At 46.2% G+C, this 27,525-nt stretch overlaps 1 protein-coding gene across 3 annotated transcripts in view; it reads right to left on the reverse strand.

Moving 5' to 3' along the window:
* Positions 1-21,810, reverse strand: part of rnf220a (ring finger protein 220a) — a gene marked incomplete at its 5' end in the record, with an annotated part of 145,692 nt that extends 123,882 nt beyond the window's left edge. For all 3 annotated transcript variants that reach the window (XM_079173573.1, XM_079173574.1, XM_079173572.1), the window contains one exon: positions 21,156-21,810. In XM_079173573.1, the coding sequence (XP_079029699.1) occupies positions 21,156-21,810 (655 nt within the window). The remainder of the gene's footprint in view (positions 1-21,155) is intronic.
* Positions 21,811-27,525: the final 5,715 nt, after the last annotated feature.

The following is a 27,525-nucleotide window of genomic DNA, read 5'->3' on the forward strand; positions in this document are numbered from 1 at the left end:
CGTGTGCTATGATTAGGGAAGGGCAAGATCCTCGTAGGGGGTGAGGACTGCGGCTGTGCGTAATGCATATTGTCCATTCGCGTGTTGCCAGTAGGCATTTGTGCTGTGTGTGTGTAACATAGTAGTCTCTGAGGCCCTGTAAGGCCGCAGGTATCCAGCTCTTCAGCGAGACCAACCTAATAAATTCCCCTAAAAAAAAAAAAAAAGCTGGAGCAGACTCCCTGTGGAAATTACAGCGGAATTATTAGCACAAACAAATATGAGCGCACGCGCGTATGCCTCATTACCGCTAACATTGGTCCACATAGGTGGATTTACGATCGGGGCATGTGTACAGGCGGCTAATCAGCAACGGACCACAAAGGGGCCCCTGTGTGACTACGAGATAAAGATAAGCATCAGACCATACACACACACACACACACACACACACACACACACACACACACACACACAAAACACACACACATTTACACCTGTAGCTGGCAGATAAGCGCTGGCCTTTCATGGCAGAAACAACAGGTTCTGATTTACCACTTTGGATAACTGCGTCAAAATGCCTGCTCATTATACTTCTGTCACTGTGTGTGTGTGTGTGTGTGTGTGGTTGGTAGGTGATTTGTGTGGTCTCTCTGATGAAAGCGATCCATCAGCGGGCGGCTCCGCTGGTGTCAGCCGGTATCATGTATCTGTGAGTATTGTGTAAAGAAAAAAAAAAGGTTGCAGATTTACGGTCGTCTCCCACGGCGAAAACAGACGACACGGTTCCTTCTGTAACGGCCGACAATGGACGGCGGATTAACGGCCCCGCCTTCAGCCTCTTCCTCCCGCCTCTTCCTCTCCCTCCCCCTCCTCTCTGCTTGTTAAAACCCGGCTCCTAATTAGTGCTTGTGGAGCCCGGTGATATACTATCTGCTATCTTTCTTCCACACGCTGAAGAAAAGGAGACATTTATTTTAGTGCTCTTTCTCCTTTTCATGTCCAGGTCGCCTGGACGGTGTCCGATTGCTTATCTGCTGCGCTCTCTCTCGCTGCCTTTTGTTCTGCGTTTAACGCTGCTTTTTTTTTTTGTTCTTCCTGCTTGTCTGTTGCTGTGTTGAAATTAGGCCGAATTGTGACCTCCATTAACAATGTGTCCAAAACAAATGTAGCCTCCTCATTCATTTCCATTGCGTTGACACAGCGGGGGATCCCCTGGCAGAGGACTCTTGCCAAAGAATGCAAGGTCTTCCAGCAGACTTCTTTTTCTTCTTTTTACTCAGAAGAATAAGTCACTTCTTACATGTTTGTACTCTTTATGATAGAAACAAAGTTTTGGTTGACTTGGCGACATTACTGGAGGTAAGGCTAACAACGTCCTTGAACTCTGTTCAAAATGGTAGAAGACGTGCAAATTGTGAATCTGTGCGCATCCCACTCAAGTAAACTGCGGGCCGAGAGGATTCATCGCATTACGTCGTCGCGATGAAGAAGGCTACAGAAGCCAGTCGGCAAAGTGAAAGAATATGATCACAAATTAAGTACAAGTATGTTAGTGTTCCTGCAAATCCTTGTGCCAGTACGAATCCAGGGGAATAAATGGCGGACCCTGCCAGTGACGATACAAAATCCTATGTAAGGAGGTTACTAACGAGTGTAACTACGTTGAATTGCGAAAGCAGAACAAATGGCAGTCATAGTTGGAAAAATGTGGCTTTTTTAAAATTAGTTCATTTTTTTTTTTTTTAAGTTAATTAATTAAGTATCAAATGCTAAAGTTGTATGTATTTCAACCACGTCTGTGTCTTGCTGTTGCAGTTTTTTGGTGATTTGTGGACAAGAAAGGATGAGCTCATGTGTATATAAAATGTCAGTATTACACTGGCATCTTTACTGTGTTCAAAAGTCGTGCTCACATTCGATCCACCAAACCGGGGTCAGAAGAGGAGCGCTAACATTTTAAAAAGGTGTAAAATTGGAAAAAAAATAAAAAATAGAAAAACTCACAGGGATAGGTGCTGGATACCTAAAGAACAGATAAGTACCCATCACATGTCACAAGACATTTTGGTTTGCGTTAATCAAACAAGTGTCAACGCGTAATATAAAAATCACAGCGAAGGGGAAATGTTGGCGGCAGCAGCTTTAATCTTTGCTTTTCATTCTCTTGTTGTTTTTATTGTGTATATCTGCATCCCTCTCCCTCTTCTCTCCCCTTTCTCTCTCTCTCTCTCTCTCTCTCCCTCTCAGCGCCGAGGCCATAGATCTCTCTAACAGGCACTATCTGCAGCCCTAAGCCCTAATGAGGCATCATAAGGCGAACAGTTTGCAGCAGCGCCGCGCTCCTCTTTTATTTGCCAAACCATATCTCTTCCTCTGCCCCCCCCCCCCACCCCCCCACCCACCCCCTCCCGACTGCCCTCTCCTCGTCTCTCAATTGCTCTATCAGTCTGCCCTGCTCACCATATCTCTCCCTCTCCGTCTCTCTCTCTCTCACTCTCTTGTGCTTCCCGCCATTGTGTTTTATCTCTCTTCTCATTCACCCGTTTGAGCTCCCCCCTCTCCCCGTCGCGGCGGCTTGAATCATATCTGGCCGTCTACATATGCTAAAGCCTGTGTAATTACAGCAGCTCTTAAATAAAGACACGCTCCTAAAGCTGTCGACTGGAATCACGGCCAAACAAGGCAGGAGGGGCCTCCCGGCAGCAACAAAGCTGTCATAGATAGCTATGGATTTATCGCCGGCGAGGATGAGGGGAGAAGGGAGGGAGGGAGGGAGAAAAAAAAATACATTTCACATATTGTCGGAGGCAGAGCGGAGAGGTAAAACCACCTACTCTAAAGTTTAATCATGTTTTCACTGAGGGGAAAACGTGAGAAAATGAAATAAGACGGGTGGATACAGAAGGCCTGGTAAAAGTTGGCATCGGTAGGGAGGAAGGCCAGGCAATCGGTGCAAGACAATGTTTAGGTTTAGTAAGCATTTGTATGTCTCTAATTGGAATACCGTGAAGCCTTTGAAGGGATTAACTGGTATTAATTAATGATCCATGATATGTTCTGAAAAAAAAGATGCATCAATGTGAAAAAGTGATTTTGTCCAGTCAGCACCCGGAACCTTTGAAAAGAAATCTTGTTACTAGTTTTGTTAGTTGAAAAGAAAGAGCAGATCAGGAACAAACAAGAACCGGAGCTCATTAGGGAATTGCTTGAATTCGTTCCGAACCATGTTCTGAGACTGAAATAGAGTTTTGACGTCTTCTAGAAATATTCGGTTTTAGAGGCTTGGCGATTCCAGGGCTGGTTAGTGAACCACGGTAGCTGGTGAGCTATCCGCTACACTAGTTAGCGAGCTGGGAACATGCTAGCACTAGCTAGTCACAACATCTATCATTTCTCCGTACTGGACCGTACTTTACTTGAATGATGATTCTGCATAATTCTATCCAATAAAGTTTTATTGAAGAGGGGAATAAAAAAAAATCTCTGGTCGACTTTAGACTTATTTGTATCATTGACTCCTGTCTCACAAGTGTCTCAAAACCATTCCCTCAGAGTCTACACTGACAGTGGATGGGTAAAGGAAAGTGGGTGGTGCAACACAGCTAGTAAGCTACAATAGCTTCCTCCATTTTGGATCCTCCAGCTCTCCGTTCCCCTCAAAAGTCGGTACTGTCAGGAAAGCTTACTATTGGTCAATGGTGGGATTTCACTGTTCAAAGTTAAACTGGGAGACGTCAGTACGACCAAATGAGCATCAGAACAATACACCGGGATGAATTACGGCTCATTTGACCCCGGTTCCTGGCAAGACTGCCTGAAAACACTGCACGCATTATCAATCTGGAACCCTTATGACAGCTCCTTAGAACAACACGGTGTCAGAGAGTCTCCATTGCGTTAAAACTACTTCCCTCCCTGCCAAACAAAGACATCTATTCAAGCCTAACGTCTCTCTGCAGTGTCTCGGCCGCAGAGTCCTCCTGTACGTCCAAATGAAAACAGCTAAAGTCAATATTAGCCATGCGTCCCTGCTTTTCGGGATGAGTTTCAAGTGCTGGGCTCCTGTATATCACCCTGTCTGTAGATCCTTGAAACCTGGAGCGACCACGACTAGATGAGAGATCCATGAGACGGGCCTCATGCTCTGATTTTCTCCACAGCTTCCTGAACCTTGCATCTCATTTGTACTCCCAACTGTTCCGTCTTCTGTTTATTCCACCTCTTCTTCGTGGCTTTTGGTAGCCTCTTGTACCTTGCCTTGCTCCCTCTCTTTTAGAGACTCATCATCCCCCCTCTCGCCCACTCCTCATTTCTTACCCTCAACTCCTCCGCTTCCCTTCTTACCCATCTTTGCCTTCTCTCATCTTCCCTCCATCCCTTTATCCTGCCACTACCTTTCCTCCTCCTCGTCCCCCCCCCCTTCCATTTCTCCCCCTCTCTACCCTTCTGTCTTCACTTCTGTAATTCATCAGTGCGAGCAGCAGTACAGATTGATCAGCCTCTAAAGGGGCAGTGCTGTGTGTGCTGCTGATGTAGCAGTAACCTCAGCTGAATAGTGAGCAGTGTGCGTCTGTGTGTGTGTGTGTGCGTCTGTGTGTGTGTGTGTGTGTGTGTGTGTGTGTGTGTCTGTGTGTGTGACCGGCACCAGGGGAAAGTGGAGGGGACATTTTTTTTAAATGTATTAATCGTAGCGGTAACAGGGGATGAGAGTGGTTGAGACAGGCCCATCTTTTGAGAAAGAGCCCATATGTGACACTAACACACACACACACATACACCTACAGACACACACGCCGCATTCTTATATCCCGAGGGTTCAGCCCAAGTGCTTTACACCCTTGTATCAGCCGACACACACACACACACACACACACTGATACCTAAGATGCAATCCTCACCACACACACAAACACACAACACCTACGGGGAAATACAAGGCAATTTATCACTAATCACTAGACTCCCTAACTTTGTATTCATCTGGATTTTCCTATGATTAATAGCTTTCCGCCACAAACTTCATCCCTCTAAAAAAAAAAAGAATTTGAGTGTGTGCGTGCATGTGTTTGGAAGTCAGTGCTCTACAGTGTAAGCAGACATAAACCAGTGTTTAATTGTTTGGGGAGAGAATGTTGGATTAGCCACAGGACTACTCCTTCAGTCGCATCTTTTCTCTGTCTTTTTTCATCACTCGACCGTCTTTTACGTCTTTCTCTTTCGCTCTTTTGTATTTCGGCACTCTATCAGGCAGGATATGGGATGCAAGGTGTGTGTGGGGAGGAGGAAGGAAGGAGATATTGAAGCTTTTCAATGGCTTCCTTTCTCCTTTATCCCTCTGTCTTTTGCTTCCTAAGTCTAATAGGTGAGTTGGACATAAACGTCAGGATGACTTAACAGATTCCTGATGAATTAAATGAAATTGCCATAATGATTTGAGGGAAAGCAGCTTCCATCCATCAAACTTCAGCGTTAAAAGTTGCCGGAATTAATTAAAATCTTGTCACTGACTCGCACCCCTTTGGTTTTTTCGCTGGTAGATCGTGTGTGGTCGAGCTTTCTGCAAGGCTAGAGAGGAAGACACGGAGGAGGAGCAGGAGGAGGTGGAGCGGAGGGAGGAGAAGATGAGAGGAGGAGGAGGCAAGAGAGGGAGGAAGGGATGAAGGGATGAAGGCGGCGAGGAGGAGAGGAAGCAGAGGAGCCGGCGAGTGGAGGAGAGGTGACAAGGCTTTGGGGACAGACAGAGGCATGAATAATTTATCAACACTTCTGATGGACAGATTAGGGGAAAAAATGAAGAGAGACGAAGTGAGAGAGAGAGAGAGAGAGAGAGAAAGGGGGGAGGAGGGGGGGGGGAGGAAGCGAGATTGAAAGCAGAGGAAGGGGTGGAATGAAATGACAAACAGAAAGAGAAAGAGAAAGCAAGTGAAGGGTGGAGGGGGCCACACACTGGAGCTCTTTGATCCTAACAAACCCCTCTCACCCTGACACCACCATGCCATCTGTGGCCCGCACTGTGTGTGTGTGTGTGTGTGTGTGTGAGAAAGAGACAGAGGAGACAGTGACAAAGGAACAAGGAGATAGAGGGAAACAGACACAGAAAAGGTGTGTATATTGTGTTTTTATGATCCGAATCAAGTTCAGTCACAAATTTCAAACTCTCTGCTTTTTCATTTAAGTTGTTTCAGAATCACCAGATTGGGAGACGGTAAGCTTACCAGAACGGGTTTCCTCATTTTTTTATTCCATATGGTGCGGTCATAACGTAATGGCATTTAGTAGTGGAAAGCAAAAAGAGACAACGTCAAAAGAGGAGATGTGCTAATTTTGTTGCCACGCTGTGATTTACGGCAGACAATTGATTGAAAACATACGTACGTTATGTAACGGATCAATGTTCCATCCATCATTTAGCTTTGAATTGCTGAGTCTAGTCCATCAAATCAACATAACCGCCATCCCACGATGCCATAAATGGTTTCTAGGCCGCAGCGGAAACGCCACATTACATTGCCGATTACCGCCAGTATTGTGCACGGCGTTGCCAATTGTACACCATTTAACCGAAGTCTCTGAAGCCATCACGGTTCTCTCTTTAGGTCATAAAGATTCATGCGCAATTTAGGTGACACACACCTTTAAGTCTGCGGGATTCTGAATATTTAAATACGGCCTCGGTTCATTTGTCATCCCTCTGGTCAAATGCCACAATTAGCATTCTGACCACTTATTGATGTGTGTGTGTGTGTGTGTGTGTGTGTGTGTGTGTGTGTGTGTGTGTGTGTGTGTGTAAGGAGGTGATGGATGCCTGATGCCAGACATCACACATCAGCCACCTCGGTGTATTGATGGGTCATTATGAATGCGGTGACGGACGGGACAGGGGTGGTCAAAGTGCCCTCAGGTGCTACAGTGCATTAACTACACAGATCACGGGAGCAGAAGTGTACACACACACACACACACACACACACACTTTCTGCCTGTCCTCTGGTCTTATAGTTGTCCTGCTGTGAATCCGAACATACACACTCTCTCTGTCCCACTCACACACACATTAAACGTCATCATCCACATGAAGTCCATCAGCAAATCGTTTTTTTTACCCACCTGCTTTGACTTTCACATGTTCTTTTTGTCCTCTCTCATTTTCTCTTCCTGTTACTCCGATGGCCTCCCAGTGCACCTGCCTTTCATCACCGCAGCCAGCACTTTTAGGCTTATACCACTGACCGTGTGTGTGTGTGTGTGTGTGTGTGTACTGGCAGGAGCAGGGTCAGCATGCGGGCTGCCGACATTATACCGCGACCCCTCCACGCTGTAGACAGCAACCCCGCCATGTAGGAGTCTTTACCTCCCACCCCACACTTCCCCTTACAACACACACACACACACACACACACACACACACACACACACATACTCACACAAACCGCCATGACCGGTTGCCCCCAGCGACCGGCTATTACCAGAGACCTCGTGCTGCGCTTCTGTGCCAGGTCGCAAGACATGTGACTCAACAGTGAGCACACACACACGCACACACACACACACACACACACACACACACACACGCGCACGTACACAAACACACATACATGCAATGAGCCTTGCTGACATTGATGCAAAGTCAACGTGGTTGGGGTTGTTTTTCTGTGCAGGTGAAATCCATTTATTCCTACTGTTAATGTTTTTTTAAATATATATATATATATATATATATATATATATATATATATATATAAAAACAAGTCGATTCCCATAGACCTCTATTGTATAACTGTCCAACTTAACAGCAGGAGTAAACATGTCTACAGTCTGGTAGAAAAAACTTGTTTCAGACTCATCCCCCCGTTTACAACAACTGTACGGGGGGGGAATTGTTATACAACTCACCCGTCTAAATTATATTAAGGCTTAAAGTTGGGCAGAATTTATGGCGTGGCTGCTTTGAGTGACAGGTAGGTGTTGTCTCAGGTTGCTAGCCGCGAGCTGTTTCCTCCGCTGCATCACCTGAGCCGCCTCAGCTCCACCGACGATCCGCCTCTTTGCCCCATTTTTAGCATCAGACTGTGTCCTCACTGCCAAGATGGCGACAGACGGAGTCGCCCACTTTGAGCCTCACAACCGCTCTCCAGAAACCTGTGGCCGACGTTCCAGACACGTCGAACCAAAAGATAATTATCACCCAACTTTTCAGTTCACCTTTTAGTTGTTTTGGTTTTGGAAACAGTAGACGGACAACTGCCATGGTCACCAACTAGAGCGTTTAGCGTTTAGCAGCTAACAATCCAGATATCTCACTTAGGAGACCAAATCAGAGCTAAAAGGCCAGTGAATGACTTAATATGTGTCCGGTGAACAGAAGCCCAACTCAAAATGAAAGCCAATGTTACTGCATATCTTCTGGATGAGCAACCGGACAACTGTCTGCTGACATATTCACTGTAATAACTTGATTCACAAGGTGATAACATGTCACTCTTGTGTTTTGTTCATTGTTGTCAAAGTATTCTGGACACCAGCATTTCTTTGCAGGTGTAAACTTTACCAGCTATTAGTGCTCATCATGCTTTTGGAAATTAAAGGAGCGTTCAGAGTGAATGTTCCTTCTATTTTTTTTGGCCACAATAGTTCAATTTGTTCTGTTTTTCTTTGTTTCCTCTGCAGTATAGTGTGGTGTGGTACACAGAGACCATGCCAGAGTATCCGTTGTCCTGTGATGCACAGACCCCGCAGTCACTACACACTCTTTTCCAACCCACGGCAAGAAGCTTTAGTTCACACCATCCTCAGTGTGATTTGGGGGGGAGTCGATTTTAATCTTCCCACCGCTGGCCTTTAGGTCCTGACCCAGTCTCCCCGCGACACTGCTCTGACAATTACATGTAAGTACACACAGGGTCCCTAACAGACTGCAGAGCCCCCGACTGGTGGCGTCCCATAGGTCATTAGGCTTCTTCCTGGAAAACAAGGCAGAGCAAACAAGTGCACAGCTTGGTTTTAATATGGTGTTAGTGCTAAGATAAGAGAAAAGCTGTGAGCTCGCCTCGGTGGCTGGCTTAGTTTGTGTTTTGTCGCCCACTGACTTTTTCTTCTTCTCCTTCTTCTTCTTCCAGAACCCCAAACGGAGTATGTAGCCGACAGGAAACAGAGCACGACAGATAAAAGCCCCCGAAGAACGGCCAACTAGGTCAGGCCGTGTTTAAAGATCTGTGGTTTTACTTGTTGGAATAATCTCTTTCTTTTCACTCTGGTGTCTTCTACATGGAGTCACAGGTAAAGTATTAGAAAAAAAATGATTACGCAATCAAATATGTTTTCTCTTATTGAACAACGCTGCAGGAACAGGGCTCTGTGCTTATGAAGGAAGCAAGGAGGAAAGATCAGGCTGTGTTAAGCACTTGTGCACTCGCCCACACACACACACACAGACACACACACACACCCTCCCCTGTTGGGTGTAGAGGAGAATCAATATGTCTTTGAATGAGGGTCAGAAGGGTTGTCTGCCCAGGGAGAGCTGACAGATTTGCTCTCTTTTGCTCTGCTAAGCCCCTGCCTGCTTCTAAAACCCCCTGACACACACACACACACACACACACACAAACATATAGATGAAGAAACACACGCGCGCACACAAACAGATGGAAAGAGACGCACGCACAAAGATGTGATGCTTCTCCAGGAGGGCAGAATTCCAAGCATTTTGCCGCGAGGATGTGATATTAGACATTCCACATCGAAATGAACCCTGCTGCGTACCGAGTGTGTGTACGTCTGTGTGTATGTGTGTGTGTGTGTGTGTGTGTGTGTGTGTGTGTGCGTGTCTACCTACAACCTTGGCAAGTGTCGTAACTCAGGCTAGGACACACACAACACAAAGAAGAAATAGTGCATTGAATGGGGATAAAAACAGACGCATGAAACTGAACCTAAACTGACATACGAGTACTAGATTAGCCCCCTGCTCTTGACTTCTCATCAAAGCAAACTGTTTTCACCTGCATTCCAAAAAAACACTCCAAGAGACGAACGATCGAGCGGTGATGGAAGTAGCTGATGAAGAAATACGGCCACAAAGGGACAACTTTGAATGGTTAGAATCCAAACTCGGACTTCTTCTTCTAGCATAACACAGACAATCTGAAACTGAGGCATAAATTACATTCAACAAATGAAAAATAAAAGATTTTAATTTAGAATGAAATAAAATAAAATTAAAATAATACATAAAGGTTGCCATTATATTGTGTAATTTAACTTTCAGAACAAGTTTCAACTTAACTACAACTCTGGCATGACATAAGCCTGTTCTGCCTTATTGGAAGGTTTTGTGGCAATTTGTGGCAAAACGTAAGCTAACTCAAAGGCATCAGAACTAGTCAGCATCCGGATTTACGTTCAAAACTAGCCATTACACAAAGCCACGTACAGTCTTCAGACCAGCCTTCATCTCAACCAGTAATCATATTGATTGACTAAAATGTTGAAATGTTGAAATGGTTAAAATAAGGGATTTCCGTCCGGCCAACCACACAAATATGAATCTATTAGGAACGATTATTGAATGCAAATCATCCCTGTGACTGCTTTTAGTGTCAAACCCCTTTAAAGTGGGTTGTGATGTCTGACGGCACACAAACACCACAGGGTTAAGTAGATAACAGCGTTAAATGCTGGATATCACTGATAATCAAATCAGAGGAATGAATGTGTCCGTGTGTGATGAATGCTTTCGTGTGTGTGAGTGTGTGTGTGTGTGTGTGTGTGTGCCTCCCGTGTGGTTAACATACTAGAGCAGCAATTAGTAATCACTCATGGAGCTAATGACATCAATCAATGAGCTTTTAAAACCAGCCATTTGATAATTACAACCATCAATGGTCACCCATGGATTCATTATAGTACTGCGCTCCCCGTCTGCCACTGTCTCTCTGCATTTATGTAAACTGTACTTCACCAGATCAAAGAAACATTTTATGAAGCATATACATAATTGTTTACTGCCTATGTCATTAATTAAAAATGTCTCAGTACTGATTCTTTACGGAGCCAGTGATGGAATATATACTGCAGGTGCTTAGCATAAGTTTAATCATTCTAAAAATGCTCCATTGTTTAGAAGCAAATGTTTAGAAGGTCACAGGTTGTGCTTCGGTGACGAGATGAATAGCAGTCTTCACGATGTGAGGGCTTCAATACAACAAGCAAAAAGAGGAAGGGAGAGAGAAGGAACGAACAGACACAGGAGGAGGGATGGGAGGAGACGCTGAAACCTCTAGAATCAGCCATTCACAGCCTCTAGCATGGCGGCTATGAAAGAGGGAATTCAGAAGTGAAAGAGCCGAGGAGACGTGTTGTTCTTTCCTTTATTTATCTTTATTTATTTTACGCACTTCCCACTTTCACTGTCAGATCTGAGACGGCAGCTGAGGGTACTTTTATTTTAGTCACGCACTTGAGTCACTATTTGTGTCTTGCACAGTCTTTGTTTTTTTGTCTATTATCTTTTTTTTAATTTTTAACTTATTTGTACGTTTGTATTTTAGTTCAGTTCCGACGGGCTTTCATGTCCTCGTTGTGGGTGTATGGACATTTGCAGGATCAAGATCAAGTGCTTTTTCTTGTTTTGTCTTCAGAATAAAGCTTTAACTAACTTTAGCTGATACTGAAGAATAACAGTACGGCTTTAAAAACCCAAAACACTCATATGTCTGTAAGAAAAACCCTGAAGTGAACTGAAGCTGTTGTGTCTGATAAGAGAGTTCTTTTTATGACCTTGACCCTAAAATCAGTTTCACTCAGTGTAAATGAAGTGTCTGGGTGGCCAGCTGACGAGCGCAGGATATGAATATGAGCTAACCGGCACATCATAGAGGTGCACGAGTGTGCATTGCAGGTCCGGCGATGCGCTTGTGTTTGCGCATCTGTGTGTGCGCGTGGCGCGGATGCACAATTACCAGGCAGGCGCGAATCGATAGGTGCCTGCTGACAGATGGATTAGCACGGTAAACAGATGATACACACACCGCTAAATTATTCATCTGCTGAACAGTGGGCTGGGTTTCCACACACACCCGGTGACGGGGAGGGGGGTAGAGGGGGGGGGGGGGGGGGTAGAGGGATGGGTGTGAATAAGGAGGATGAAGAGGAAGAGAGCCCGAGGAGGCAACTTGTGTTGCGACCTGAACGCAAACCTGAGATGTGATGAGCGTGTGTGTGTGTGTGTGTGTGTGTGTGTGTGTGTGTGTGTGTGTGTGTGTGTGTGTGTGTGTGTGCCTCAGACTCAACCACAACAAAAAAAGAAAAAAAAAAACACTTTGGACAGACAGACAGACTCTTCGTCCCTCTAATGCCTTTTAGATATGCAGAGGCAGCGCGGGGGGTCAGCGTCAAGTGCCTCACGAGGCGTTCCAGGTACCCAACACGCGCACGTGCGCAAACGTCGACACACTCATCCTTGTTTCCTCTATCCACGTCTTCCTACTTCTGAAGTGCGGGCAAATCCGTGATCATCGACTGTTTATGCCTTTAGCAAAGCCCGCCGCGCGAATGCAATTTCAAAGCGTGCACAGAACAACACGAGAGAGGTTTGGGGGGGGGGGGGGGGGGGGGGGTATGATGTGGATCAACCTGATCATGCCGTGGGAGAGACATGCACCATTATGTTTGGAGACAGAATGGACACCCCTCGTTTGAAGGCTGCCTTTTGGTCGGGGGCACTTCGGGTGGCAGCCGCGATGCCGTTAGCATTGGAAAATGCTAGAAAAGGCGGATCGGAAAACAAGGAGATGTTGTGAGGAAACGAGGGTGATACAACAGCTTCGATGAGACCTTTGCAGTGTAGATTCTGGTGCATGCAAATCATATGAGCATGGACACACACATTCACACACACACTCTGGCATGCATATAAAACACCCCTTATTGATTTGTTTCACCTTTCTAAGGGACTTTAGAGGCCCCTTTTGCAGCAGCAGCAGCAGATGCTAAGCTTTGTTCCTCTGGGATGGCTGCAACTTTTAGTACCAACGAGGAAGAAATCAGATGCGATGATACACGCAGACATATGATCGCCCAACCTCGACTCAAAGAATAGTTCACTGTCAAATAATAACGCAGAGAAAATCCTCCTTCCTTATTTGAAGATGTGTTTCGCTTCCCAAACATCTACAGGTGCAAGTCGCTCTTGTGAAAAAATAAGGTGTGTATGTGTGTGTGTGTGTGTATGTGTGTGTGTGTGTTTAGTGACGGGCCAGTCCAGCTTTGTGAAGCGACAGCGCGTTAAGAGCAGCTAACGATCTCGAACCCACACACAACCCCCTTCCTCTCTCACACACACACACACACACACACACACACACACACACACACACACACACACACACACACACACACACTTACACAAACTGTTGGTACGCATCATGGCCGCCATCAGCAGGAACCAATCAGATTTGATGAATAATTCAATATTAAAGAGGGTGTGACCAAGACAGGGAGGGGAAGGGCTCTGCCAAGCAAGGGGGCTTTTTGGAAACGGGCCTGCTGTTTGTATGTGTGTGTGAAAGTGAGAGAAGCAGGGTGGGGGGGGGGGGGGGGGGGGGGGGGGGGGGGGGGGCAAGCCTGTCACACTAGACTGCATCCACAAACTGGCTACAGATTAGATTACTGAGGAGAGGAGAGGAAGAGGAAGAGGTGGAGGAGGGGAGGGTGAGGAGGAGAGAAGAAGGAGACGAGGACAGAATGGAGGGAGGAGAAGGGAGGCTGGAGAAAGAGAGGAGGAGGAGGAGGAGACAGTGGCAGACTGAGGAGGAGGAGGAGGATCTTTTAACACATCTGCATTAGAAGGTGTCTGAACGCCGGAGCTCTCCGGAGAAATAAGGTTTGCGGGGAACACTTGAAGGTACAACGTGTAGCAGAGTTATACAACATTAACACGGTGTATCATTTTCAAATCAACTGGCATTCTTTGGTAAAGTCAAACCCACGAATTAGAGGATTATCACAGCTTTGCTCTTGAGCTTTACTGGAGAGGATAAACATGTCGGAGCCCATTCACCATATTCACCACTACCGGGAACCCTGGCAAGAAAAGATGGCGGTGGTATATTTATGTGTTTTGCACAAATCCTGCATCTTTTCTAAGAAAAACAATGTAAAAGACAGAAGTTCGGGGTTGTGACCTTATGAGAGTGTGTGTGTGTGTGTGTGTGTGTGTGTGTACACATATTAAAAGCTAAATGTGTGTTGTGTTGCCAGGTGGGCTGCGGTAGTATGAGGCTCGGTGGAGTTTTAACGCAGGTTTTTTTTTTTTTTTATTGGCCAAAGCTGACATCACCAGGGGAACAAAGTGGAATTCCGGAACTGGGGACGTTACGGACCTGAGCTTGTGTATGTGTGTGTGTTTGAGACAGAGAGACACAGAGAGAGAGAGAGAGAGAGAGAGAGAGAGAGAGAGAGAGAGAGAGAGAGAGAGAGAGAGAGAGAGAGAGCGAGACGGCCTCTGTGCTGCAGGAATTGTGTCATGTTCCCTTCAAAGCAACCTGTTTCCTGAACTCCCTGAATGCAAAGTGACATCCTGTCCTCACAGAGGTCTACTTGATTTCTTTACATGATTCCTGCTGTTTCTAGACAATACGTTCATGAATCAAGCACCACCGCAGCGGGGACGGATGAAATGTGATGACACAATATCAGTTTAAAAAAGTCCCATTTTAAGAGAAAAATGAAATGACTTTTGAGGCTAGAGAATATTTCGCTGGGCGCTGCAGAGGGAATCCCTTCATCTCATCTGCTCTCCTTCATTTGCTTTACACCAGCTCCAGCGGCTCATTTGTGTAACCTACTCCTCCACACACACACACACACACACACACACACACACACACTCGCACAGATCTGTGTCCAAATGGAGTAGCTGCGCCGACAAAAGGCTCGACAGGAAGCGACTAATCCTTGATCTGCGCAGCGTCGCAACAATGACCGCAAGACGACTCACACCAAGTGACACACCCACACACACACACACATACGACTGCACACACACACACACACACACACACACAGACAATTGCTGCTCACTTCCAGTTGCCACCCAGTGAGAGAGAAAGGGAGGGGAAAGGACCGGCTTGAAAGAGAGATGGAAAGAGAATATTCCCAGATTCCAATGACTATTTAAAAAAAAGAAAAAAATCATAGTCACAATAAATGTGGACTGTATGGATCAGGTGCATGAAGGCTGGGAATCGGACACGCACACTCCTCAGCCTGGGGGAGCTGCCAGAAGGGCAGAAGGGCACACACATGGGGGTAAACAAAGCCACCACAAGCAGGACAGTACCCGATGTGTGTGTGTGTGTGTGTGTGTGTGTGTGTGTGTGTGTGTGTGTGTGTGTGTGTGTGTGTGGCACACGGTGGAGACTGACAGGGAGGCAACATGAGAGGGACAAGCCTTTTAACATCTGGCTAAGCACTGACAGGAAGACACACACACACACACACACACACACACACACACACACACACACGGGCAGGCAGGCGGGTGGGCGAGTCCCAGTCCTAATTATTAGAACACTCTTACTTAACTTAACCCTGCCACTAGACCGTGACAGGCAGAGATGGAAGGGGAGAGGAGGGGGGGGGATTTTTAGCGAGGACAAGGAGAAGGATGAGCCTTCTGTCTCCTTGGCTGATTTTTTAACTCCTCACACGCCGCGGCAGCGGAAGGGAGGATTGTAAAGGACGAGGACTTTTTAAAAAAAAGCTGACATTAACAGTCAAAGAGCTCCACTTGCGGAAGCCCCACCCACACAGCGTGATTGACAGGTGGTCTGTGGAAAGTGATATCCCACAGTTAGTGACGACCAAGCACTAAAGATGGAAACCAGAAATTCAAAACAGAATCTGATTTGTCGTCCAGCGACATCATCGTCCATCTTCCCCATTTATTGAAAAGACGGTTTATTTATTTGTATTCATGTTTAGCTGCAACACTTTGGTCCTCTCCGTCATTTTTACCCTGCGGAAGAGTTGACGATCAACAAAGAACAGTTGAAAGGGCGAAGAGGAGGAGGAAGAGGAGGCCTCTCGCTGTGTGTTTTCACAGCTGTGTGTGATGCGCTCCGTTGGACGTTAAAACTATTGATGGGAATACGAGAAAATAGGTCTAGTTTCAGTACGTTAAAATGATTTGACTTAATAAATGTGAATAATACACAAATTCAACAATACCAACCTGTCTATGGTGCGCTGCCTTAAGAATTCCTTATGTCAGGCAGGCAGATGGGATCTGCATTTCAGCTCAACATCTCTCCATCCTCCCTGTTTCCTTCATTCCTTCCTACCCCGCAACCTTTCCTTTTTTTCTTGTATCGCATTTGATCCTGTCTTCTAGCTCTCCCACCCTCCCCAAAAGATTTTTTTTTCCTTCCTTTCTTTTTTTTCAGTCGTACGCCGGTCCAGTTGACTTTTTTTTTTCACTGTCTATCTCAATTGCGTTCGTGGGAAAACGTCCATGAGTGACGAGAAAAGCGAGAATGAAAAAAAAGAAGAGGGACAAGGAAGCTGGGTTACAGGCATTCGGGGGGTCAGGTTCAGCGTAAATCTCTCGGCCTTGTAAATGCGGAGAGAACGTAAACAAACTACAGCTGTCACACACACATGTGGGAAGATGCGCACACACACACACACACACACACACATACACAGAAGGGGAAGGAAGTGAAGGACGTGAAGGAAAAGATGACGGAGAGAACAAAAGATAAGTAAGAGGCAGAGGAAAACAAAGATGATGGAACGTGCTGGATGCTGAGACACAAACACACACGGCTTCACATTGACACGTCGTGCAAAAACGTCAAATCCCCTCTGCAAACAAGCAAGTGCACTGCGAAAGGAGGGGGGGGGGTTGTGTCATTTGTCAACATTCCCATTAATTCCAATCACACATCCCATAATTCCATTCTCTCTTCTACTGTATGCACACACACACACACACACACACACACACACACACACACACACACACACACAAAACCCCTCCTCCGCTTCATTCCTGTGCTAAAACCCTTACCATGTGAATACAGTACACGCTGAAGGCCTTCACAATAATATGACATGCATAGTCCTCTTAAGGCATGATGGGGCCTTTATGTGCAGGTTTAGCAGCTGACAGGTTAGCGGGTTTAGCTAACAGCCGACGTGCCTGCCGGTGCAGTGGGGGGATTTGTGTGAAGGCTTAACGCCGGAGTAGGCCGCCGTCGCTCGGAGCGGCGTGCGGCAGGCTCGATGGAATTGCACGCAGGGAGGTTTTTTTCCAAGGTGCGTTAATCGCGTTTTTTTTTTTTGAGAGGCGAAGAAGAGAGGATTCACCTTCGCACCTGGGATTAACTGGCACCACGGATGATTGGACTGGGATGGGATCGAAAGTAAAACACATATTCAACTTGGAAATGGATGAACGCAAGACAGGTGGAAGAGCAGTGGTGTTAAGAGTCTGCTTCACATTTAAGATACCGAGGTCACTAAAAGGAACGTGCAGTTTTTTTTTTTTTTAACTAAATGTTTGTTTGTTTTTTTCTGCATGAAATGTTAAGCGTTAAGGACCTGATATACTCGCAAACTAGAGATGACGTATTTTTGCAGGCCATCCCTGGAAGTTAGCATCAAACTGGTTCCCTAAACCAAAATCTTGGATTATTGAAGAAAAAAAGCTGAGATAAGTTTATGATACTTACAGGTTTTGTTCATCTTCACAGACACCACATTTAAGATTTCTTTGAAGCGTGAATGCAATCAGAAGTAAAAAAGCAAATTTCAGGCTATAAACAAACCACACCACGGTCACATGACTCCACGCCACCACCACTACGTTCACGGCGGACTACTCGGCGTGATGACATTTAGTCGTCTCATTTAGCCTTTTGTTAGCAACCGCCTTTTTTAAAGACACGTAAAAGCTTCAAAACTCCCGAGAGGTATCTACTGACATGTTCTATGTCGTAGAACAAAAGTTTAAAATGCGTTAAGCTTGCATTAACCACAGATCATATATCAGGCATCCAACCAAACAACTCATTAAAAAAAAATGTGACTTTGAGACGAGGTAACCCAAAGTGCAAAAATACGGACTCATTTCCGGGGTTTACGACTCGTTTAATAACTGCAGCGCTCTATACTACTCTGGGTGTAAATGCCTTTAAAAAGCAGCGTCTTCTAGTCATTCAAAACTGATCCAGAAGTCAAATAAAGACAACTACGCTTTCTTCACGATGACTGAGCAAACTCCATCAGCTGATGAAGACCATCATATAGCCCCAACAAATGCTCGCGAGAGGACCTTGAGTTAAGGAACCCGAGAAGTCATCGGAGACGACTTCAAAGAACTGTTACAATGTATCTGCAGTCGGTGCATAGCAACCAATGAGTCCCAGTCACTAACATACTTGTGCAAAATGAGAGGTGGTGATCGAGAACGCATGGGGAACGCATGTTTGACTATAATCAGAGCCACGGATCATTGATTTGGTAAAGAGATATCAGCACCTTAATGAAAGCTATAAATTGCATACCGAAACACATTAAGATACGGATTTAATGGCACAAACGGATTCAAAGTCCAGACTTAAATCTGCTTTAGTCGCGCTTGACCTGGACGCACCCTTGTGAAACTCAGCAAACTTAACATATACTTGAGATATTGAGAATTAAACCTATGAAACACCTGCCATTTATAGTTATTTTTGCACTGAACCAGGATCTCTATGTGACACTGTAGGATCCCAAGCATGGCAAACCTCTTTTCACTGTGAGATTTCCAAGATGCATGTGTGAAGCAGCGCGGAGACTGCTAGTTAGCTAATGTGTGCGAGTGTGTGTGTGTGTGTGTGTGTGTGTGTGTGAAGCAGCGAGAGCGCCGTCCTCATGGGATTGTACCAAAGTGTTGTTTGTTCTTTGCGCCTCCGCTGGATAGCCAAAACCAGTGAAGGAGAACCCATAATTCTTTGCTGCAAGCAGTGCCTCCGCACATCCAATTGCATTAGAAGCCTATGGTGGAGGTGGAGGCTACTTGTGCCAAGATTTAACCTGATTAGATACCGATGCGGCCGTTCCAAAAGACAGCACAGGAGGCCCACGTAACCATCTCCTATTCTATTTCTGGCCTCGGTCAAATCTGGAGTGACAACATGGCGACGACCACAAGGCTCTTGAGCTCCGGTCGCTTTTGCTCAACGCTGCAGCGAACGGGGGAAAATGTCTATTTGGAATGAAAAAAAATCGTCAATCTAACGAAACAACAATGAGAACCAATTCCATAGCGGAGTTGTCATTTCTTTCTCCCTCCCCTCTCTTTGTTCATGTCCCCTTTCCCCTCTTCTCACTTCATGTGCTTCTTTGATATCTTCCTCCTTCTCATTCCTCCCCTTGCCAGCCCACCGGGTGTCATTTACCCAGATTTTTCCCTTCCCTCCTTTCCTTCCTTCATCCCTTTCTTTCTCACCCTCTCTGTGTCTCCTGCGGTGGTCTTTTTTTATCGGATCAGTCTCAGGCCGTCACCTCTGTCTCTCATGTGTTCCATGAAGGGTACATCACCCAGACACACACACACACACACACACACACACACACACACACACACACACACACACACACACACACACACTCCTTCCACTAGAGGTGGAGAATGAATGAAACCAGGAGTATAGAAGCAAAGACAGTCAAAGGGGAGATGAAGTGAATACAAGAAAGGACAGACAGAAAGGAAGGCCGTCTCTTTCACTTAAATTATACACTAAAGGCACATCTCTGTCTGTCTCTCTCTCTCTGTCTCCTAATTTGTTACTGAGATCCGATGCAGCTTGTTGACATGTGTAGGAGATGTCGGTGCTCATGCTGAGAGCTGTTTGTGCGTCTGGAAGAGTGTTTGTGTGTTTGTGCTTGGAGCTCGTTCAACCCCTCTCCCACCTCCCATTTATTACACACACAGACAAACACAAACACACCCACACACACACACACACATGGCCTGCCAAGGTTTTGGGTATGTGGGTAAATCTTTTGGCAACGGGGCTGCCAGCGTTGAGCTATGATGAATGCTGATGGCAAAGAGCATGGCCGGTCTCTGAACCAGTCACTCATACACACTGACACACACCGACACACATACACCGACACACCAACACACACACACACACACACACACACACACACACACACACACACACACACACACACAAACACTAATCAGATTCCCGGTGCGTGTGGGCCAAATGGCATCCCTCCACCGGTGAATGCTAATGTGACCAGTGGAGCTTGTGGGCTTGTGAAACAAGGCTAGGGAGAGCCAGGAGAGATGATGACAGGAGAACATAGATGGGATTGTTTACTGGCGTGTGTTATGCTAGTGTGTCAAAATTTGCATTCTTATACAAATTACAGAGAGTTGTACTTTGGTTTTAATTTGAGTCAGAATTAGAGTTGGCTGTGTAGGTTTGGGCAGGTTTTATTTCTACAATTGTCTGTAGAATCATCCAAGATTATTGTGGTTTGAGCAGTATTGATCAAAAAAAGTTGGATGAGTGTTGGAAGTGTGACAATGTGTATTGGACATCAGTGCAATCACTTCCAGTAAACTGAAAGACAATGCATAATGGAAAAGTGATGTGGCCAGACCCTTCATTTTACCATGCTGAAGTATTGTACAACATAATCATTTTGTATCATTGCAAGAGCATAATGGGGCTGATTTGTGTTTGCACCGCATGAGACTTTCACAACAACAATGTGTAAATGTATGTAGTATGAGTGTTGTGAGAACATAGCACATTGTGCAATACATTCCTATAATTTGTCTTCATATGCCTTATGATCCATTCCTCCATACAGATGGGTGACAAATATGTCTGACAAAAAAGTGTCTTATTAACCACTTCATAGATTCTCTAAATTCCACTGGAGGGGTGAACCACATTCGTTTAAAAGATAGTGCTTCATCGGGTTAAGATCTGGGGATTTCAAAGACCAATCCATGTGATTCACATCTTCAAGTCATTCAGTGACCCCTTGTGCCATCTGGTCTTTTGTTACCGTGTTATTCCTATCGTTTGTCACACATCTGTATGCACAGTTCTAGCTTCCTTCTTTACAATGTAGAACTGCAATGAACGGTTACTTACAGCGCTCAATGCGGTCTTCTGGGCTGGAGGAAGTCTCTCGATCCGACAGGAGGCCTGACACCGCGAAGATCTTTTTCCCGCTGTCCTCCACTGCTTTCAAGGCGCTGCTAGGCGAACTTCCAGGAGGGATCTGAGAACCGCCAAAGTCATATTCTTTCCCCTCCGCATCGGAGTACCGCAGGTGGGGTGAGGCATCTGCATCCAGGCAGCCTTTGAGGCGCTTGGCCGGGGTGAAAGCAGACTGATACCCACATGGCACTCCGTCCCGATCGTCCGGAGGTGAGGCAAAAGGCCTGAAGGCGCCGACGCCGCTGTGATTCAGCATGCTGATCGGCGAGCAGTCCAGGTTAGGTGGGGCAAACTGATGATGGAGGTGGAGGAGGGACGGAGGAAAGTCCCTGTTGGGGAATCCTGGTGGTACTCCGCCTTGGCGGTGGTACATTGATGCAAAAGTGTAAGAACCGTTGTTAAATGGCAAATGTACGTCTTTCTCAATGGAAACGGGGACGCCAAATGGACGTGGCTGCTGGCAGGGAATTGAGGCGTCGCGAGAGGCTTCAGCAGTGGAGGCCAAAACCATGAGGGCCGGGGAGGCCAGGGGATTGGGCAGGTAGGAGGAGCTCTCCATCTTGAAGGCTGCCCTGTGGAGATCCATGTCTGGGCGGGAGAAAGAGCTCGTTAGGATTTTAGGGGAGAGGAGGAGATGATTCCTCCTCGATCAAATTTGAGACAATGTCCAAGGCCCTTGAAAAGGGTCTCAGGAAGTGCGTGAATCTGGGTTGGAAACTTGAGGGATTTGGCTTTAAGAAGGAAGGGGCTCAGAAAAGAGCAGTTTGTGAGAAAGGAGAGTATTCTTGAAGAATTCAGCCAACGTCAGGCTAGTTTGAATTCAGTTCATTTCTCTTTAGTGGGGCTAAAGGGAGTTAATCTGTCTCCAGCCAAATTCACTTGAGCTCAGTTCAGTCCAGATCATTCCGGGCCAGATAAGTGCCGTTGGGTATATTCAGTCCTTCACAGACAGTTTGGACGACTTCAGTCCTGATGATAAATACAATAAATGGTCAAGGTTAAGTTTTTCCTCCTAGTTAAAAAGCAGTAAAAGCCTTCCTCTTGGAGAGTCTGTTGGATGTGTTGCCTAAGCCGAACGGTCCCGGAGAAGGGGTGGACATCCGTAGGTCATCAGATCTGGTTCCTCATCTTCATGTGGTCCCCAAACTGAGGAGATACAAAACACAAACATTAGGTTAAATAAAAATGTTCCTTAAAAACTGTGATCTTGATGCTCCAAACAAGGTGTTGTGATGTTAGTCACAAGAACAGCTGTCTTACCTGTTCTGCCAAGTTAACCAAACTATACAATGCGACCTCTCAACTGAGCTCCCCCTAACACCCGAAATGAGATGAGTAACGATAATTACACCTTCATTTGTTTAAATGATTTGTGGTCAGACAAGACCTGCCCTCTGATACACTTTCCCTTCACCCATCCCTTGAGGTCTCTGCTGTTTTTGAAAAGAAGCGAAAAGATATTATCTGCGCCGACAAAAGTGCTTTAAATCAGCTCTTTGACATCCATAATAAAAAGTCGAATCGCTCTGCGCACTGTTTCACATTTATCTCAGACCTCCTCATCTTTTCTTAATGATAGGTACTTTCAGAGACAAGTGGCGCGCTGCTTTTTCAACAGACAAAGATCAATGCCTTGACCTCAATCTGTATGTAGAGGAAAGGCTGGGAGCTGAGTGGAACATTTTTTAATAAAGGAGCGTCTGAAAGCCCAGGCTTGAAGTCAAAACCTTTGGGGACAGAGTGTTCTTAAGCGGACACTGTTGTCGAAGCCACAAATTCGCAACCTCCTGGGAAAAAGTGTCCTCAAGTTGACACTGTTGATGAAATCCTGTAAATCCCTGCCCTTTGACAAGAAGCCAAGAACTATTTCAAACCAAAACTTCTCCCGCTTCCCCCTCCCCTTTTCCTCCTGCTCTTTAAAAAAACTTCTCCGAACTGTTTCCACATCACATCTTTCCATTCCGATCTCTACAGCCCTCCACGTCTCATCTCTTTCCAAATGCCCCCCCCCTCTCTTGTCCTCCATCCTCCTAATCTGTCCTTCTCCTCTGTCCTCCTCCACTTTTCTCCATCCTCATCTCCTCTTCTCATCTCCCTGGCGCTATCTCTCCTCCCTCCCTCCCTCCCTCCCCCAATCTCAGATCTTGGTCTAAGCCGCTTAGTCCTACCATCTCCCAGGATCTTATTGGACCAGAACCACTTGTCTTAAGATAAGGACACACACGCACGCATTTCAAACACACACACACACACACCTCTGATATGAGGCTATGCGGCTCGATGTTCAGCTCGACACCCGACTCGGTGGGGCGAACACACTCCACACTCTCGCTGGCTATGCTACCCTCTCCCCCATCTCTCTATCTAACCACTTTTTAATTCCCCAATTTTTTACTATCTGTCCCCCCTTTATTTTTACATCTCTCCTGCCAATCTCTGCTCCTCTCATCCCTTCGTCTCTCCCTCCCTCCCTCCCTCCCTCCCCCTCTCTTCTCCCCCGGGTGATTCAGATGGGTGATATCATATCAGACCTCTCCATCTGCCATCCACGAGCCAGAGGAAATCTGACTGAGTGAATAAATTAGCCGTACTTGACCTCGCGACCCCCCCTTCCCCAGCGGCATCCGTGGCAACAGACTAGAATCTTCCCTCCCCCCCGGGGATTAGATCGGAGCGTGCGATTGGCCGGTCGAAGGATCGCAGAGAGGCAGCCGATGAAACGACAAAATAACATTTCAGAGATTTTTATCCCCAAAGGGCAATTTGAAGGTGGCTGGCATGTTAAGCGTCCAATATGTTAAAGATTTAGAGTAGGTGAAGATGTGCTTGTCGCACATAAGTGATCATTTCTGGATTAAAAAAATCAGATCAGCTTACATGCAAATAGGTTATCATAAGTAATTTTACCTCATTTCATTAAATCAGATAAAATTAAATGCCATTTTTGTACTACTTAAACGTCAACCGCCATTGCCATAAAAGTCACCGCTTCCGTCGAAAGATGCAACACTAATGTGCCTTGGAAAAGGTCAAACGCGGAGTGGCATGTTCACATAAACACACGACAGACACGGTGTCAAGTTTGCGGGCCGGCCCGCTCTAGACGAGCTTCAAAGCTGCGTTGACTACCAGCCAACATCAAAAGAGAAACTCCCTGGGAAATGAAAGGAGAAAATCTTTTATAGCTATCAGCTGTCCACAACACTCATTCAAATCAATTTCCAAACCTGATCTCGGCTTTGGCACGCTCCCCCACCTCCCGCACACACACACACACACACACACACACACACACACACACACACACACACACACACACACACACACACACCAACTGCCCAGAGAGAGGAGAGGGCCCGGAGACAGAGAGAGAGAGAGAGAGATGGGGAGATGTGAGATGTTTTACATTACCGCAAATGTACAGTAGACTACTGTGGAGTGTTGAGGACGGCTTACGCTAACACGCCTCTGGTCTGGACAGATGCCACAGAGTCACATTACACACCTCTCTTCCTCCTCCTCTGTTCACCCTCTCCTCCAAACCTACCGCAATCCATCCTGGAAATAGCACCTTGAAAACACAGCCACGACAAAACTCCTGTCTTTTCTTTCTTTCTCCCCCCTGTCCCTTTCTCTGTCTATCAATTTACTCCCTCTCCTCATCCTCCTCTTCCTCCCTCTCCGTCTTTCGCACTTTCTCCGCCGGTGTCCTCTCCCTGTCCGCGCTGTATATCAGATCACGCTTTCTCCTGTATAACCTCTAAAGTAGGGAGTGTGTCTGAGGTGTTGATAGCGAGGTAATACACTGATAAGTACCGGGATATTTCAATTTTATTATCATTACCCAGCAGGCCGAGGGGCGTCGAAAAGGGAAGGGCCCCGCCAACGTGGAGCAGCCAATCCAATAAGAGGACACTGGATATTCCCTTGCAGGCCACAATGGGAGAGGAGAGGCGAGGAGAGGAGAGGTGAGGAAACGAGGAGCGGAGAATAGAGGGTAAACGAGAGTGGAAGAGAGGAGACGAGGAGAGGAGATGAGGGGAGAGGACTATAATAAGAAAAGGAGAGGGGAGGAAAGGAGGAATGGAAGGAGTGGAGGGTGTAGAGGAGAAGATGAGTGGAGGAAATAAGGAGAGGAGAACAGAGGGTGTGATATCAGAGCAAAGGGTACAAATCTCATCTCCCTGGGTGATGGACACAAGCTGGCTGTCTTCTGGCCTGCTGTACACACACACACACACGTGTGTGACGAGGCCTCTCCAAACTGATCCCAGACAACCCCAACATCATTCTGCGTGTAATTCACAACGAATTCCAACCGCACTTTTTTTTTTAACACCAAAGTGTCACCAAACTCGCCTTATCTCTTAAAAACAACCAAGATAACGCCACACGACACCTACCTATGCATATGATCAATGCACAAGTGCAATTACACCCCAACGCGCACACACACACACACACGCATTAATGTCAGCCGGTGCCACTTACAATCCCATTTGCCACCGAGGGATGCCACCCACACGTTGTCTGACGCCGCAGCGTATGCATTTTATAATAGGAAATGTCACGAGGGGGGGGGGGGGCGACGACATTTACCGCCGCTGTCATAATTTGATTACAGCGTGCAGGAACGATACAGCTGTCGGCGCGATATTAAACACAAACAGCGAGTGGGGCTTTTCACGTCAAATCTGCACTTAAGTGACAATGTCATGCCAGTCGGCAAAATTGCAGTGTCAACGACAATGTGCTTGAACATCATTCTGATGGGGGGGGGGGGGGGGGGGGGGTTTCACTCGGGGAATATGAGCTACTGAGAATGTGCGGGGGGTGGGGGGGGGGGGGGGGGGGGGGGGGGGGAGAAGGAGAAGTCACAGATTCAATGTGAAATAATTTGTAAATGTGCTCGTAAACATTATTATTGTGCTTTAAGAGTAATGATGGAGGTTGTTTGCTTGTTAGAGAGCTCCGAGACCAAATCTCAGGGGGATGGAGATACTTTGATGGTGACTTTATGGATACAGAATATAACTTTAGGCCTCCAATGATTAGAGGGGAGGATGGATGGACAGTGGATTCCTTCTTTGGAGGACAGAAACACAAGCAGCTGTGAGAGTCGAGATCAGAAAAAAAGTGAAAGGGGGGGGGGGGACCAAGTTAGCAACACTGTTGACAAAGAGGCCTCGCCTTATCGAAGCTTTTTTTGTTGAATGGTTTGGGATTCATATTTTTCTTGCATGGCTGCTTCGGGTATGTAACCAGCGCTTTCGCCGTGCCAACGCGCCACTGAAACTTGTCACGTCAAGTTCTTTCCAGTGTGTCTGCGGAGTTTTGGAGAGGAACGAAGAGGAATCCAATTTTTGTTATAAAAATGTCTTGTCGACTGTGACTCTGTGTGTGTGTGTGTGTGTGTGTGTGTGTGTGTGTGTGTGTGTGTGAGACTGCTGAGACTGTCGGGAAGTGAAGCAGCTGAAGTTGATTTTCTTCTAATGGAGACATAGAGAAAGGCAGTCAAAACCGCAGGCCTGTCTAAATGTCTGTGTGTGTGTGTGTGTGTGTGTGTGTGTGTGTGTGTGTTTGTTGACGGTCCATGGGTATATTTAGAGATTTCTGACAAGCGTGAAAGTGCCACTCTTAACATTTTATACATTCTATCTTACATTCCCTCTGCTGAACACACACACACACACACCAGATCAGGTAAAGACAATTTCCAGACTTTGAAGAAACAAAACACACTATGCAGCATATTGTAAGGTGATGCACCATAGAACTGAAGTGCATGGAGCACAAACTATGTAAAAACACGCTTCCGCAGTTGAATTTGGTATTTATTGAGGAGCCATTTAACGTATGTGGTGCTAAAGGGAAACAAAACTCTCCCCGAGAAACAAAATGTCCATGTTCGCACTCCAGTTAAAGTTCACCCTCAGCCTCGCCGCTCTTCCCCCGACCCCACGTCCTGTTTTAGGGTAACTAAAGAGCCACCCGACCGCATAAACATTTATAGGAACCCGTCAACCAGCTGGGACCAACAACAGAGCGAGTTACACTAACGCAGGTGCCATATTTTAAAGTTAAAACAATAAATACCACAGGGCAAAAAATTCATTAGAGGAAAAAATAATTTTTTTTCATTTGAACAGCAGACATTTTCATAGATGTAACACCACTAGTCATAAGACAAAGACGACTATGTGTCTCTTCATGAAATAAGGCCTTGTCTGAAGTTTGGTGACAGTGCATTTTTGGGATAATTCAATGAGACTTGTCTCTCATGATCACAATGCATTATGCA

The sequence above is a fragment of the Pholis gunnellus genome, assembly GCF_910591455.1.
Source record: "Pholis gunnellus genome assembly, chromosome: 14".
Taxonomy (NCBI): Eukaryota; Metazoa; Chordata; class Actinopteri; order Perciformes; family Pholidae; genus Pholis; species Pholis gunnellus.